This window comes from Polypterus senegalus, chromosome 10 (genome assembly GCF_016835505.1).
Source record: "Polypterus senegalus isolate Bchr_013 chromosome 10, ASM1683550v1, whole genome shotgun sequence".
NCBI classification, from domain to species: Eukaryota; Metazoa; Chordata; class Cladistia; order Polypteriformes; family Polypteridae; genus Polypterus; species Polypterus senegalus.
Genome location: NC_053163.1, coordinates 20,998,998 through 21,014,444, shown reverse-complemented (window position 1 = coordinate 21,014,444; position 15,447 = coordinate 20,998,998). Strand labels below are relative to the sequence as shown.

At 34.9% G+C, this 15,447-nt stretch overlaps 1 protein-coding gene across 5 annotated transcripts in view; it reads right to left on the bottom strand.

Moving 5' to 3' along the window:
- Positions 1-15,447, bottom strand: part of LOC120536903 — a 405,177-nt gene that overhangs the window by 25,677 nt on the left and 364,053 nt on the right. For all 5 annotated transcript variants that reach the window (XM_039765454.1, XM_039765455.1, XM_039765456.1 and 2 more), the window contains one exon: positions 13,671-13,760. In XM_039765454.1, coding sequence (XP_039621388.1) covers positions 13,671-13,760 — 90 coding nt within the window. The remainder of the gene's footprint in view (positions 1-13,670; positions 13,761-15,447) is intronic.

Here is a 15,447-nt window from a genome sequence, read left to right as displayed (position 1 = left end):
TTATTAATAGGGCACAACATTAAAGTAGTGTAGGTACTGTACTGTTACTGTTTTGTATCATTTGAGATGGGGCCTGAGTTGACAGAATACTAACTTTGAACCTCCCTCCACTAGCCTTTGGGAACCTCATGGATTACCTTTTGACTTTTTTGTTTGTTTTATTTTTAAAATAAGGTTTCTTTTTTCACAATTTTCTTATAATTTCATTGTGCACTATATGTGAGTGGTATGTCATCACTACCAACATACTGTTTGTGGTAACAGCATCTACTGTCAGTCAGTTGACTGTCACTATGCGGTTGATATTTAAGATGGCATTGTGCTGTTCAGGTCATCCAACCATTAAATCTTTCAAAAGAGAGACTCCCATAAAACAAAGGAATAATCAATTTACTCTCTCTGGAAAAGCAAACTCATTTCTAACCTTGATTTCTGGTATTGGTTTAGGCTTATCATTTCTTGTACTCTTCAGACCATTCTTAAGCATTCCACTAAGAACTCAATTACATCCATCTATTCATCTCAACTTTATCTTAACAAAAGGTCTGACCATTTAAATATGAACACCTCAGAGATACCTAAAGTAATATGACATGGCAACCAGAACATCTAGAAGAGAGATAAAAGAATTAAAGCAGCATGTTAGTTTCATCATATAGTAGACTGCAAATGGCTCCTCCCTCTATTCCAAGAGATTCATTGTGTATTCTGTCAAATGCAAAATTTCCCAAATAATGGTTTTCTTAAGTTTGCAAAGCATCTAGCATAATTTATAACAAGTAGGAAAGTCTCCTCAATAATTTAACAAGCTACTGTGGCTGTTTGTTTGTCTGTCCAGGATTTTAAATCACCTGTAGCTCACAAACCATTTGACCGTTTGACCTGAAATGTGGTACACATATACTACATGACATCTAGTATCCGCTTTCATGATTGACCTTCAAGGTTATTCCTCTTTTTATTTTATTTTATTGTAGAATCAACTCTCAGCAGTGGCCAGCAGGATGGCCGTGCGGCACATGCGTATGGGTGCCGTTCTCATCCCTACCACCTTCACTGTAACTTCCCCTACCTCTTCATAAGTCTTCAATTTGCCTCAAGAATGATTAAAGTGCCAGCTTAAGTGAAAAATTAAAGAAAACATACTAAGTAATCGCAACACAAACACTGACTTAATTAGTTTTAACACGAAAGGATGCCGACGAAAGAAGAGAAGAAGCGGGCCGTTAGGGTGGAGAAAAGAAGAGCTGCTCAGGAAGGAGCAAGCGCATCAACCTCTGAGCAAACGAATGATCAACGTACAGAGAAAGAGGAGGAAAACTAGGAATGCCAAGTGTATTCGTTGTGCGTTATTGTGCAGTGCGCCGTTACTGGTATTAAAATAATTACAGCAAACTCAACTTAGTTGTCATAATCACATTTTTACAACATTCCACAATATGCTCAGTGCAATTTGTAATCTAGAAAAATAATTATTTGAAGAATATGAAAAGCCTTTGCTCATGTGTTTGCATGTGAAACATGAACTTTTTGACTCAACCTAGAGGCCTGAAGGCTATAGTCTATTTTAACAGATTCCTTTGTTGATTTATTGATGAATCAAAGACATTTAAAATTAGCAGTATCATGCCACATGTTAATAACAGTCCTTTGGTGTTAATTACATTAAGTAATAATCGTGGTGGCCCCAAAAGGCAAGCAGCAGAAAATCCAAACAAGTGGCAGGCTAAAAATAACAGGTTATGTGCATGAGATATAAAGGATGTCAGCATTAAAATGTGGGCCACACAAAACAAAAGGATGATAAGAATTATTGAGTTGGGAATACAAAATCAGTATGATGGCAGCATAAACAGGTGGTAGGCACAAAATATGAGTTTAGTGTACAGAAAAGTTAGGTATGATTTCAAAAGAAAAGAAGATTGCTGGCTGGTTGAAACAACTGTCAGTCACTTCCTGATGAAAGTTTAATGACAGTTACAGGTGTACAGACTCGTAAAGTTAATTCATTTTTTTAATGTGTAGAAACACATTTTGTAAAGGACTCATAGTTATCAGAGTCACTACAGGAGAGTACCACTTTCAACTCTGATTTCTGTTTTAATGCTGCCATTCTAGATTAACAGAAGTACAGCTATAAAAATCTTTCCCTTTCTACATTATATGCAAGTACACTACGGAATTGTATGCATTATTATTCCAGTTCCACCACGAAACAATAACATTAATGTGGATATATTTGTTGGTATTCATTCCTGTATCATGTGAGGGTGGGGAGCATTAACAAGCTTTGCACTAAATGCTATCAGATATACACTTCGTAACTATGTTCACCTATACTGGCTTATTTAAAGTCACTAAGGGTGTATTTGAAAGGAGTCCAACTGTCAAGTATTTTACCAAATACTTGTGAATGTGCATGCACCTTAATAATAATGCTGCCTGACAAAACAGCGATGTGCCTACTGATCTCACTTATTGACAGATTTACTTATTCATTATATCTCAAATAGAAATAGCATTTGTGTGTTTGTAAAATTTTGCATGAAATAATTAGTCCTTAGCAGGCAGACAATTCTGTCTGTATTAAAGTTTGATTATTTGACGATAGGTTTGACAAACATGTAAATTCTCTCATCATTAGTGGTTTATAAGTGAGATCACTGAATAAGTAAATCTGTCAAAGAAGTAAGACTGGATGTATTCCAGAACTTTGGAACCCAGCTCAATTTTTTTGTAATGAGCAGAAATGGGGTGAGTAGACTTTATTATGAGAGTGCAGTCAGAGTACAGATTTACCTCAGAGAAGATTCTTGAAAAATAAACTATATTTTAAACATATATATGTTATGTAGTGTATATATATATATATATGTATATATATATATATATATATATATATATATATATATATATATATCTATACTGATAAAAGGCAAAGCCCTCACTCACTCACTCACTGACTGACTGACTGACTCACTCACTCACTCACTCACTGACTCACTCACTGACTCATCACTAATTCTCCAACTTCCCATGTAGGTAGAAAGCTGAAATTTGGCAGGCTTATTCCTTACAGCTTACTTACAAAAGTTAAGCAGGTTTCATTTCGAAATTCTACACGTAACGGTCATAACGGTCGATAACGGTCGACAACGTCCTCCATGTTGAACTTTCTTATTTATGGCCCCACCTTCACGAAATTTGGTAGGTGGCTTCCCTGCGCTAACCGAAACCGATGTACATATTTATTTCGATGGTATGACGCCACTGTGGGCAGCCATATTGAATTTTCCAAACGTCACTAATTCTCCAACTTCCCATGTAGGTAGAAGGCTGAAACTTGCAAGGCTCATTCCTTACAGCTTACTTACAAAAGTTAAGCAGGTTTCATTTCGAAATTCTACGCGTAACGGTCATAACGGTTGACAACGTTCGCCATGTTGAACTTTCTTATTTATGGCCCCATCTTCACGAAATTTGGTAGGTGGCTTCCCTGCGCTAACCAAAACCGATGTACGTACTTATTTCAGTGGTATGATGCCACTGTCGGCCGCCATATTGAAGTTTCCAATGTCACTAATTCTCCAACTTACCGTGTAGGTAGAAGGCTGAAATTTGGCAGGCTCATTCCTTACAGCTTACTTACAAAAGTTAAGCAGGTTTCATTTTGAAATTCTACGCGTAACGGTCATAACGGTCAACAACGTCCGCCATGTTGAACTTTCTTATTCATGGCCCCACCTTCACGAAATTTGGTAGGCGGCTTCCCTGCACTAACCGAAACCAATGTAAGTACTTATTTCGGTGGTATGATGCCACTGTCAACCGCCATATTGAACTTTCCAACGTCACTAATTCTCCAACTTCCCATGTAGGTAGAAGGCTGAAATTTGGTACTTATTTCGGCGGTATGATGCCACTGGCGGCCGCCATATTGAACTTTTCAACAGTCTTTGTTACTTATGGGCCCATCTTCAAGAAATTTCGTACGCGCGTTCCCATCGCTAACTGAATCCTACTTACGTACATATATACATCCATAGCCTGCAGCTCGGTCACCGTGTGAGGCGGCGTTGGGTCCCCCATCCCAACACCTCCCACGTTGTTGGCTGCCTGCCTATATAAGGCCATCTGTCGCTCCAGTCTCCACATTCCCTTCCTTGCTTCGCCACGGGATTCACGTCTCCCTGCTGATAACTACAGACTTTTTATTTAATCCAGGGCTTCTCCGCTGTTTTATTGTTCATTTATTACGATTATAGTTATTGTGTAGATATTTTAGACTTACTTTACATTGCTCAGGTACCCATTTCCTTTATCATTCCAACCGTACCCGCATTAACATATCTATCGAGGTGATAACCATCGATCAAAGAACTGTCACTTACCGAGTGGTTTCCATGCCCGGAGATGGCACCTATCTTTTCCATTCTCTTTGTTACATATTGCACGGCCATATCAGGCTCACTCTTGATATCCGGAGGAACATTGTGTCTTATGTATTGAATGACTGGGACAGGTTCAAGGTGTGGACTGATGACGGTACAGGAGATAATTATACTACACAGGAGCACTAGAAGAGTGAAATGCTTAAGCCCTTCACCTATGCATCTGCATGTGAGTTGATGACTGCCGGTGAATTGTTCGGTTGTCGCTTTCAAGTGTACCGAAATGGCCAAATATTTTACACCTTTGGACAACCGCCAACGCCTCTTAAACATCTTAGATTCACAGGTGACGATTTCAGTAGTGGACACTTTGATGTTTATGAATGTTTAAACTCTCAAAAGCTGGATGTGAAGTTATCAATGAAATTGGTTGTATACTTACAACGCTTGACAGATGCTGAATGTCTCTTCAACACAAGTCCTACAAATACTGTCGTAATTGAAACAAACCATGAAACTCAATCCGATTATGACAGCAGCAATCCAAGCTGTGAGATTTGAAACAAGATTACTGTTCTCATGGCCAACTGAACGTTGCATGCTTAAGAGTAAGCTCAGCGCACAGCTTGGTCATATTACAACCGGAGGGACGAACTCACAATGTGGTATACAAAGAGATCCTTAACAAATAATTTTTGGTATATTTTCCCTCAGTTTAAAAAGGTTTAATTTTCTTCTTAATAAAACTTTTAAGGCAGTATATATATATAGATATAGATATAATGTGTGTGTATATGAATATATACATATATATATATATATATATATATATATAATGTGTGTGTATATATATATATATATATTATATATATAGAAATATAGATATACAGATAGAAATAGATATATATATAATGTGTGTTTGTGTATGTATGTACAGTATGTATGTGTATATATATAGAGAGATATAGATATATATATAGATATTAGATATATATAGATATAGATATATATACTGTATATATAATGTGTGTGGGTATGTATGTGTGTATATATATATATATATATATATATATATACTATATATACAGGTATATATATATATATATATATATATATATATATATATATGACAGTAACACTTATAACTGTGACAAAACAATTACATTGACAATCATGTTACGTTATTTTCAAAATGTTTCCTTTTCTTTTCATTACTTCTTTAACACACTATTTCTCCATCTGATGGGTATTTTGCTAGTATATATATATATATACAGTATATATGTATATATATATATATATATATATATATATATATATATATATATATATATATATATATATACATTAGGGGCATCGCCCTCTGCTCGCTTCACTTGACAACCCCTGGGTCTCTGCTATGCGCTAGCCTCTTTGCGGATCTGCCACTCGCATATGGGGATACGGATGCATAATTTAAACAGATTTTTTATTTTCATAGGAATTGTTACATATGCATCAATGCGACGTATAACTGCCCGTGATTGAATTTCGTTTCTTTCCCTCTATTAAATAAAACTACTTTTTTGAATGTTTGGCTCTGAGATTTGTTAATTATTTGTTAACTACAAAGAGGACTATTTCATTTATGTTAGGTAGAATACCCAGAGGGGACTGGGTGGTCCCGTGGCCTGGAACCCCTGCAGATTTTATTTTTTTCTCTAGCCATTTGGAGTTTTTTTTTTTTTCTGTCCACCCTGGCCATCGGACCTTACTCCTTTTCTATGTTAACTAATGTTGTCTTATTTTAATTTCTCATTTTGTCTTTTATTTTTCTTTTCTTCATTATGTAAAGCACTTTGAGCTACTTTTTGTATGAAAATTTACTATATAAATAAATGTTGTTGTTGTTGTTAATTGTCTTTGCAAAAGCTACTCTAGCGGAAAACTGTTAAAGTTTTAATATAAATGGTATATCAAGAAATCCTTTTTTGTCTAATGTTATCCATGGAAGATGTATTACGTTACCTTTCTTGGATACATCCTTCTTTCTACAGTAATTCGGCAAATGGAAGACCGGACGGTATTAACGGTTGTAGATATTCTTCGGGAGATTGTAAGTTGATGTTTTCATCTTCTGCACCATCACCACCAACTGTTTCAGCGTAGTCTATTGATACGCATTTAACCAATTTGCCATGCAACTGCTCAAAATTTTTGGCGTTAATTCATTTCACTTCCTGATTTCTCGGTGTTAGGATTGCCGTGTACTCATTTTTTCTGTTGATAACCCTTTGTGATGAAATTCTTCAATAAGATTTGGACATAATACGTCTTCTTTAAGTGGGAACTTAAAGTGAAGGAAACTTTAAAATTTATAAGACCTGTGAGTGCAGGAAGTGTGTCTGACAAAAGCATTCACACGAATGAGAGATGACAAGATCGTGGTCTTGAAAATGTTTGAAGATGGCGTGACTTGAAAAAAATCTCGTGTCAAAAGTCTTGTCTTGCGGGATTTGAAATAATCTCTTTTTCACAAAGTCTTGTCTCCAAAAAGTCTCATCTCGTTGAAGGATTTATATATATTTATACTGTATATATATTTAAAATATATATATATATACAGTGTATATAGATATATAGACCTAAGAATGTACTATAATATTTCAATCTTCACCTTGTCAGATTAGACAACCAGCTGCCAAGGTGCAGCGTCAGATGCTTCATCTCAGGTGCTATTGTCTGACGTTTGATCCCTGTAAGGGAATGTAAAAGTGCATACACCTGATGAACCCCAGTAAGGGTGAAACATATGTTGTGTACTCTTTGTTTTATATATATATATATATATATATATATATATATATATATATATATATATATACACACATATACACATTTTACTAATAGAATTTATCATTGATGTTATAATCAATACGATTTTACTGTAAAAGTGCATACAATCAAAAATAAGAAACGTTAGCAAGTCTGCATCTGTGATCTGGTGCCATCTCTCTCTTTTTTCTATTATTATTAATTAAGTTTTCAAATTAGAAGGTCAGACAATTTTTGAGAAGAAAATTCCATTCAGCCCAACAAAGGTTGCCAATCCTATCCGCTTAAATCCACTGCAATAACATCAATCAAGTTGAGTTTTGAATATCACTTAAGACCCACTGCCTACCATACCTTTTGACTTTTGCCACACCAAAGAGCCTCTACACCTAGTCACTGTTCAAGGAGTGGATGTAGATGTGGTTCACTCCTATAAGTACATGGGGGTCTACATCAATGACAGGCTGAACTGGTCTTGAGGAACTATATAAGTAAGGGCAGAGCTGACTCTTCTTTCTTAGGATACATTGTTCATTTAATATATTGGTAGTGACATTCTTCACTTATTCTACAACTCTGTGATGGTCAGTGTGGTGTGCTGGGTCAGTAATATCACTTCAAGGGAGAACCACTGAATCTACAAGCTAATTAATTACAATAAACTTTTTGCATTCACATCATTCAATATTGAAAACGTAGATTTACACAAGAATGGACCATATGCTATGAGGATCAGTGGTCCAGCAACAATAAGTTTAATTTCGAACAAACCACAATTCAGTCAGGTGTAAATTTATGATCATGGAGAAGCGATACAACGTAGAATTGAAAGAGTTAAATGATCAGAAGGATTATAAATCCTACAGCAAATAGTGGATACAAATCCATACATCCAAAAGTATCGCACTTTACATGAAAAGTATCTGCAAAACAAGGAACAAGAAGTTTTCTTGGATTTCTATATGAATCAGAAAGACCACGCACACATATATAATAAACCAATATGTGACAAATTATCAGCGATAATAGTTTAGAAAGACAGAAATATCAAAAACAGAGTAGACATTCGTGTTTATCCAAAAGCAAAACTATCAACATTTCTGCCTAATAATTCACCACATTACGATCCATTACTCTTTCATTTGCTCTTCCCAGATGAAGAAACAGGATGGTCATACAATATGAAACACAAAAATTCAGAAAAACAAATAACACCAACACAATTTTTTTGGGAAAAATTAGCGATACGTTCCAAATGCTACCCTTTAGATTATAGGAAACAAAATCAGGCATCCATCTTATGAATCTTTAACTTTGTATTAGTTCTGTAGGGTAAGTTGGTGACATCAGGACAAAGAAAGACTTCCTCCAATATTGTAAGCAAAAACAGAGTAGATGTTTTTATGGGTCATTAAAAATATCTTATATCTGGAATGAGATCAAGCAGATTTACTAAACTGTATCATTAGTGCACATTTACCGTGCATGAAATCAAAAAGAAAAACAACTGTTTACTGATTTTTTACTGTGTTCATATATTTAAGGAGATTGTTAGAATTTTTTAAATTAATTTTTATTTCACGAAAGTAACATCTTATATAATCAAGCAGATAACATTTGCAGAACTTATACAATTAATAAAAATAAATGCAACTCTTTAGTTTATAGCAAACAAAAAAAGGCTTCCATCCTATGAATCTGGAACTTTCTATTAGTTCTGTATGGTAAGCTGGTGACATTCAGGACAAAGAAAAATATTTTCTAATGTGGTAAGCAAATTTGGGTGAATAAAAAGAGGTTAGTACGTGCATGCAATCAGAAAGATATCCATTGATCCATTATCCAACCTGCTATAACCTAACTACAGGATCACGGGGGTCTGCTGGAGACAGTCCCAGCCAACACAGGGCGCAAGGCAGGAAACAAACCCCAGGCAGGGCGCCAGCCCACCTCAGTGAGAAAGACATAGAACATACTATTTTTTGTATTCATATATTTACACAGCTGCAGTGGGTTGGCGCCCTGCGTTGGCTGGGATTAGCTCCAGCAAACCCACGTGACCCTATGTTTGGATTCAGCGGGTTGGAAAATGGATGGATGGATGGATATTTACACAGAGACATTATAATATTGAGCAATGCTCATTAGTTTACAGGTGTTTTATCACTTGGGTCAACTCATGCAGCACCCTTACAAAATAGAAAATCAGAGGTGCCAAATGTGTAACTTTTTGATACACGATGGATGTATACAAAAATTTACCAATTTAATGAAGATTTTTTAAGGAAACTGGGGGCTTCGCCCCCTGCTTCGCTTCGCTCGCCAACCCCGTATTTGGTTTTCCAGGTACACATTTTTAAGATTTTTTTTTTTTCTTGGAATTGTTGCTATTTTATTAGTTTCACTTTTATTTCAGGACTTCGGTAAAGATAATATTTGGAATCTTTTGAGTCCCAACATGCTGAATCTTTTCGATGAGATCCATGAGACAAGTGTTTAATGAGTTTGTACAAAAATTCAGGATATGTTTCTCTGTTTGGAATTTCAGCACAGAAAAAATGAGCTACATCATCAGCAGTTAATATTATTTTTTGCAAAGTAACCAATAAATGCATGTGAGGTAAACCCCGCTTTTGAAATTTGAACGTTCAAATGTATGCTCGGATTTGACCGAACACCGTTTCAAGTTCTTTCAATAAAATTAAGACTTTCTGATAAAACAATCTACTTATGAAGGTCGGAATATCCTGAGCCGATGTAGCAGGTGGAACTGTTTTCAAGAATCTCCGGATTTCTGGCCAATGTGGATTGCACGTCATTGTAATGAATAAATCTGGCAGACCAATAGTTCTGGATATTGCCATTGCATCATGATATAATTGTTGCAATGCTCTTGGACTTCCTTGATATGATGATGGTAATATTACTGCTTTACCTATTTTGAATTTGTCTGAACTATTGATATTTGAAGTTTGAACATGATCAATGAGACTTTGCTTATGTTGCGTTCTAAGTTTTATCTGGTTCGATTTAATAAAGAAAAGACGATTAGCTTCAACTTTTAGCTACACATTAATAATGTAATGTTGCATTAGACGTTGAGATGACAGAAGTTGGATAAATACATTGGAACGTATCGCTCATTTTGCCCTGAAAAATTGTGTTGGTGTTATTTGTTTTCTGAATTCTTGTGTTTCAAATTGTATGACCATCCTGTTTCTCCATCTTGGAAGATCAAAGGAAAGAGTAATGGATCGTAATGTGGTGAATTATTAGACAGAATTGTCGATGCATGTTTTGCTTTTGGATAAACACGAATATCTACTCTGTTTTTGATTTTTACGTCTTTCTAATCTATTATTGCTGATAATTTGTCACATGTTGGTTCATTATATATGTGTGGGTGGTCTTTCTGATTCATAAAGAAATACAAGAAAACTTTTTTGTCCGTGTTTTGCAGATACATTTTGTGTAAAGTGTGATACTTTTGGACGTATGGATTTGTATCCATTATTGTCTGTAGAAGTTCAAGTACGTCCGATCGCTTAACTCTTTCGATTCTATGTTGCATCGCTTCTCCATGATCATAAATACATACCTGACCGAATTGTGGTTTCTTTGAACTTGTCGTAGCTTTAATTGTTGCTATACCACAGATTCTCATACCGTATGATCCATTCTTGTGTAAATCTACGTTTTGAGCTTTGAATGATGCGAATGCGAAAAGATTATTGTAGACTCGGATATTTTGCCTGTAGTGTTTGTGGATTTCACTTTCCCCAAACATCAAATCTTTTAATTTTCTTGGATACGCCTCCTCATTGTGTATAAACACTATTTTTACCTGATGGCAACACGAATTAGACAATCTACAGTCTCTGACTTAAACTTCAAAGCCTTACAATGTTTACATACATCTGACATATCACCTATGTCCATATATTCGATCTTTATTAAGCCTTTCCGTTATTTCGCCTAGTAATAATTTCCATTTGTTTGCGCTATTGCGATCTTTACTATCTTTTTTTTTGATACTTTCTAATTTTACTACTTTCATATTCTTTAACTTTCTCTACATTTGTATCGCGAAACATTTTTTTCAGCCTTTCAATACCACTGCTTTCATATTCTCTAACCTGCTCTGCATGTGTATCACACCAACGTTTTTGAACGTCTTAATGAAGTTCTACTTTGTCTTTTATTTCTAAGCCCGACTGGACCTGCTTTTCTTCAATTCCACTTGTTCCAGGCTGATTATTACTTTCCTTATTTTCTGAATTTGCACCTAGATTATTCTTTTTCTTTTTTGCATTTTGTTCTCTGCAACGCTTATGGGTCTCTCCCTCCCAGGATTTTTTTTTTTGTAAGAGAGAGGTAGGATTAAATAAAAAAATAAATAAACAAATAATTAGCACTACAAAAACAAAGAAAGACCAGCATTTTGTGATGATTCTGAGCAATGAAAATGAAATACTTAAATGTCAGCTGTCATACATGAGAGTGTCTTATGGGTAATAGGTTAAAGTGTCTCAGCTGGAAGAAAAAGAGTGATGCACCATTATTAACATGGTTTCTGTTTTCTCCTATAATGGAACAGAACCAGTCAGAAGATTAATGACATCACCTTTGGTACAATCACAGCTAGCCATACCTGTTACATCTACCTGGATACTGAAATCCTTCATTGGAAGACGGCATTCTTTGTCAGACCTGCATTAGAACAGGAAGAGGCACCAACATTAAAGTATCATTTTTGCAACTCAACGGTGCTCAGGGACATTGTCTTATTCTTATCTTTTCTGTCTTCTCTGGAGAAGTTTTAGAGATCTGATACTCAGTTTGGAGCTTTGGGAGCTGTTGATTAAGACTCTGACCTTTATTTTGATTTCTCCTTTTATCTGAAGTTTTATGTTCTATTCTGATGTGATTCATCCAAGATTATGATTACTGTGATTGTTTCTGCTAGTATTAGGGACATGTCCTCTGACGCTGTGATCTCTGAAAGGTTTAAAGATTGTCAAACAGATCATTTCTTATCCTTTGCTGTGGATAACAAACCTATTTTCCAAAGTGCATGCTATGATCTCTTTTTGATTAAACCTTTCTTCTGGTGTCGATCACGTTATTTTATCACAGTTTATTTTGTCTCTTATTCTGACTTTGACATACGTGTTTTTGATCTCATGGTTTTGCCCTTTTCTATCTAGATGTCTGTCTCCCACTTGTTTCTCCAATCCTCATCAGTATGCTGACATAACACATCGAAAATGAGAAGCTTCGCCACTATTAACACCTTACTTTTATTTTTGATTTGGGACATTAAACAGGGTGTTCAGATACAACCTCAACACATTTCCTCTTATCCCGTATGTTTCTAAATGTAGCATAGTTAAAATGATCATTGCTACAAGAAGACAGAACAACAGGAATGCAGGACTGTGGTACAACAGTTGGCTGAAACTGTACAGCATCTAGAATTACGGGTAGCCAGCCAGCAAACCAACTTTGCAGAGGAGTAGGCACGAAGATTGTCAATCAGCATCTAATAGGGTCAGCTTTAAATAGATCAATAACTATTACTGAGTAATTATTTATCTACATGTATAGTGAATATGTTGTGAAGAAGTGTATTAGTATATTATTATATAAGAAGTGTGTCACTCGTAAAAACCCATGCAGAACCTCCATAATAAAGCAGCAGAGAGTTACCACACATGTAAAAGTTTCATGAAAATGAATGGATAAATGTATGGTAATGTTCTCCTGTTTTAATGAAGTTACTTTAAGATTCTGGGAATAAGTAAATAAACGTACTAAAAGTAAAAATAGACTTGCTTGCTATCCGGTTGGGACATCGTAAATAATACAGAACACATTTATGTATTTGTTTGTTTATTTATTTTAATCAAAATGTTACTGTGCTTGTGTATTTCTTTATTTATTCCATAGAGTGTGTCTTGTGGCTTGCTTAATAACTAGTTTACTTGTGGGGAAAAAGGATGGGCTCAGACTCACAAAGAGAAAAGCTTATAATTCTGCAGTTTAAAAGGGAAATCAGGCTTCCTTCCTATTAATGCCACGGCCTTAATGTGTGCCTTGGTATTAGTTGTGTAGTTTTGGATTGGAGACATCAAGTCACAGAAAGACAACTCCTCACGTTCTAAGCAAATTCATTAATTTATTAAATCATTCCTTCTCGGTTACTGAACAAAAACCACATGGCAAAAGTAAGTTAAACTTGGTATCTAGACTTGAAATACTGGCTTCCCCCATAACCCTTAATGTGAGAAAGTATCTTTAATTTATAGAGGTAAGTCTATTAACTTGGAAAATAGATGGGACACTCTGCCTAGGTTGGGTGCTGGAAAGAAAAGCACAATAGAAAACAAACAACATTCGAGTTTCAAGCTGTAAATAGAAAACTTATATTTTCTGCCAATAAAGATTTGCTTGGTTAATACTTACACCTTCTGAAAGTAAATTGTCATCCAGCTTGTCCAATGCTTTTTGAATTCCATAGGTTGCATCCTTTATATCACTCAGTAACCACTTCACCTGTGTTTAAGAGGAAAGGTCAAATAATCAAATTGTGATTTTGCAGTACAAAAACCCTAAACAGGCTGCCTTTCTATTAATCTGTTCCTTTACTTCAGTTCCACAGTGTGAGCTAGAGGCCAATACTTCTACTGTTGCTCAAAAATTATTAATACAAATTATTAAAAATTGATATATGAAAAATTAGGTTAAACTGCACTTACGAAAACCGCTTTCTGAGTTATTATTATGTTTATATACATATAAGATGTTTCTTTAAATAATGAATAAGTGTATTACCTAGCACACCACATGGTAATCTTCTGGAAAAGTTAATTCAGCATCCTCATAAATAAGCAGTAGAGGGGAGCTGAATAGGTACATTTTTGATGCAGGATGAATGTGACGTAAGCAATCACCTAGTTTAATGAAGTCACTTTTAAATACATTTGGAATAAATAAATACATATTCACATACAAACATGTATACATACTTACTGTACATACATAACAATGCCAACCTATAAATTACTTATAAGATTTTCTATTTATAAAGCTTTTCTTTAGTGAATACAATTTCTTTATTTATACAGAACTCTTAGCCCTTTGCACATCAAAATGTCACTCAACTTGTCAAATTCCTTCCTTTTCCCAGAGATTATTTCTCTCTTTACACTCAATATTGATTTTTCTTGTGTAGAAATAGACATTATCAGAGTCAAAATAAAAAATGCTACCCTTTAGATTATAGCAAACAAAAGCAGGCCTCCATCTTATGAATCTTTAACTTTGTATTAGTTCTGTAGGGTAAGTTGGTGACATCAGGACAAAGAAAGACTTCTTCCAATGTTGTAAGCATAAACTGAGTAGATGTTTTTATGGGTCATTAAAATGATCTTATATCTGAAATGAGATCAAGTGGATTTACTAAACTGAATAATTAGTGCACTCTTACCATGCATGAAATACCAAGATACAAATCTGTTTACTGATTTTTCATTGTGTTCAAATATTTATGGAGATTTTTGAATTTTTCAAATTAATTCTTATTTCAAGAAAATGACATCTTATATAATCAAGCAGATTACATTTGCAGAACTTGTATAACTAATAAAAATAAATGCTACTCTTTAGTTTATAGCAAACAAAAACAGGCCTCCATCCTATGAATCTGGAACTTTCTATTAGTTCTGAAGGGTAAGCTGGTGACATCAGGATAAAAGAAAAATATTTTCTAATGTGGTAAGGAAATTTGGGTGATTAAAAGTCCTTATACCAAAAATGAAGTCAGCATGTGCATGCAGTCAGAAAGATATAGAACATACTATTTTTTGTATTCATATATTTACACAGAGACATTATAATATTGAGCAATGCACATTAGTTTACAGGTGTTTTATCACTTGGGTCAACTCATGCAGCACCCTTACAAATTTGAAAATCAGAGTTGCCAAATGTGTAACTTTTGATACACGATGGATGGATACAAAAATTTACCAATTTAACGAAGATCTTATTTAAGGTAACTGGGGGGCTTCGCCCCCTGCTCCCTTCGCTCGCCAACCCCCGTATTTGGTTTTCCAGATACACATTTTTAAGATTTTTTTTTTTTCTTGGAATTGTTGCTATTTTATTAGTTTCACTTTTATTTCAGGACTTCGGTAAAGATAATATTTGGAATCTTTTGAGTCCCAACATGCTGAATCTT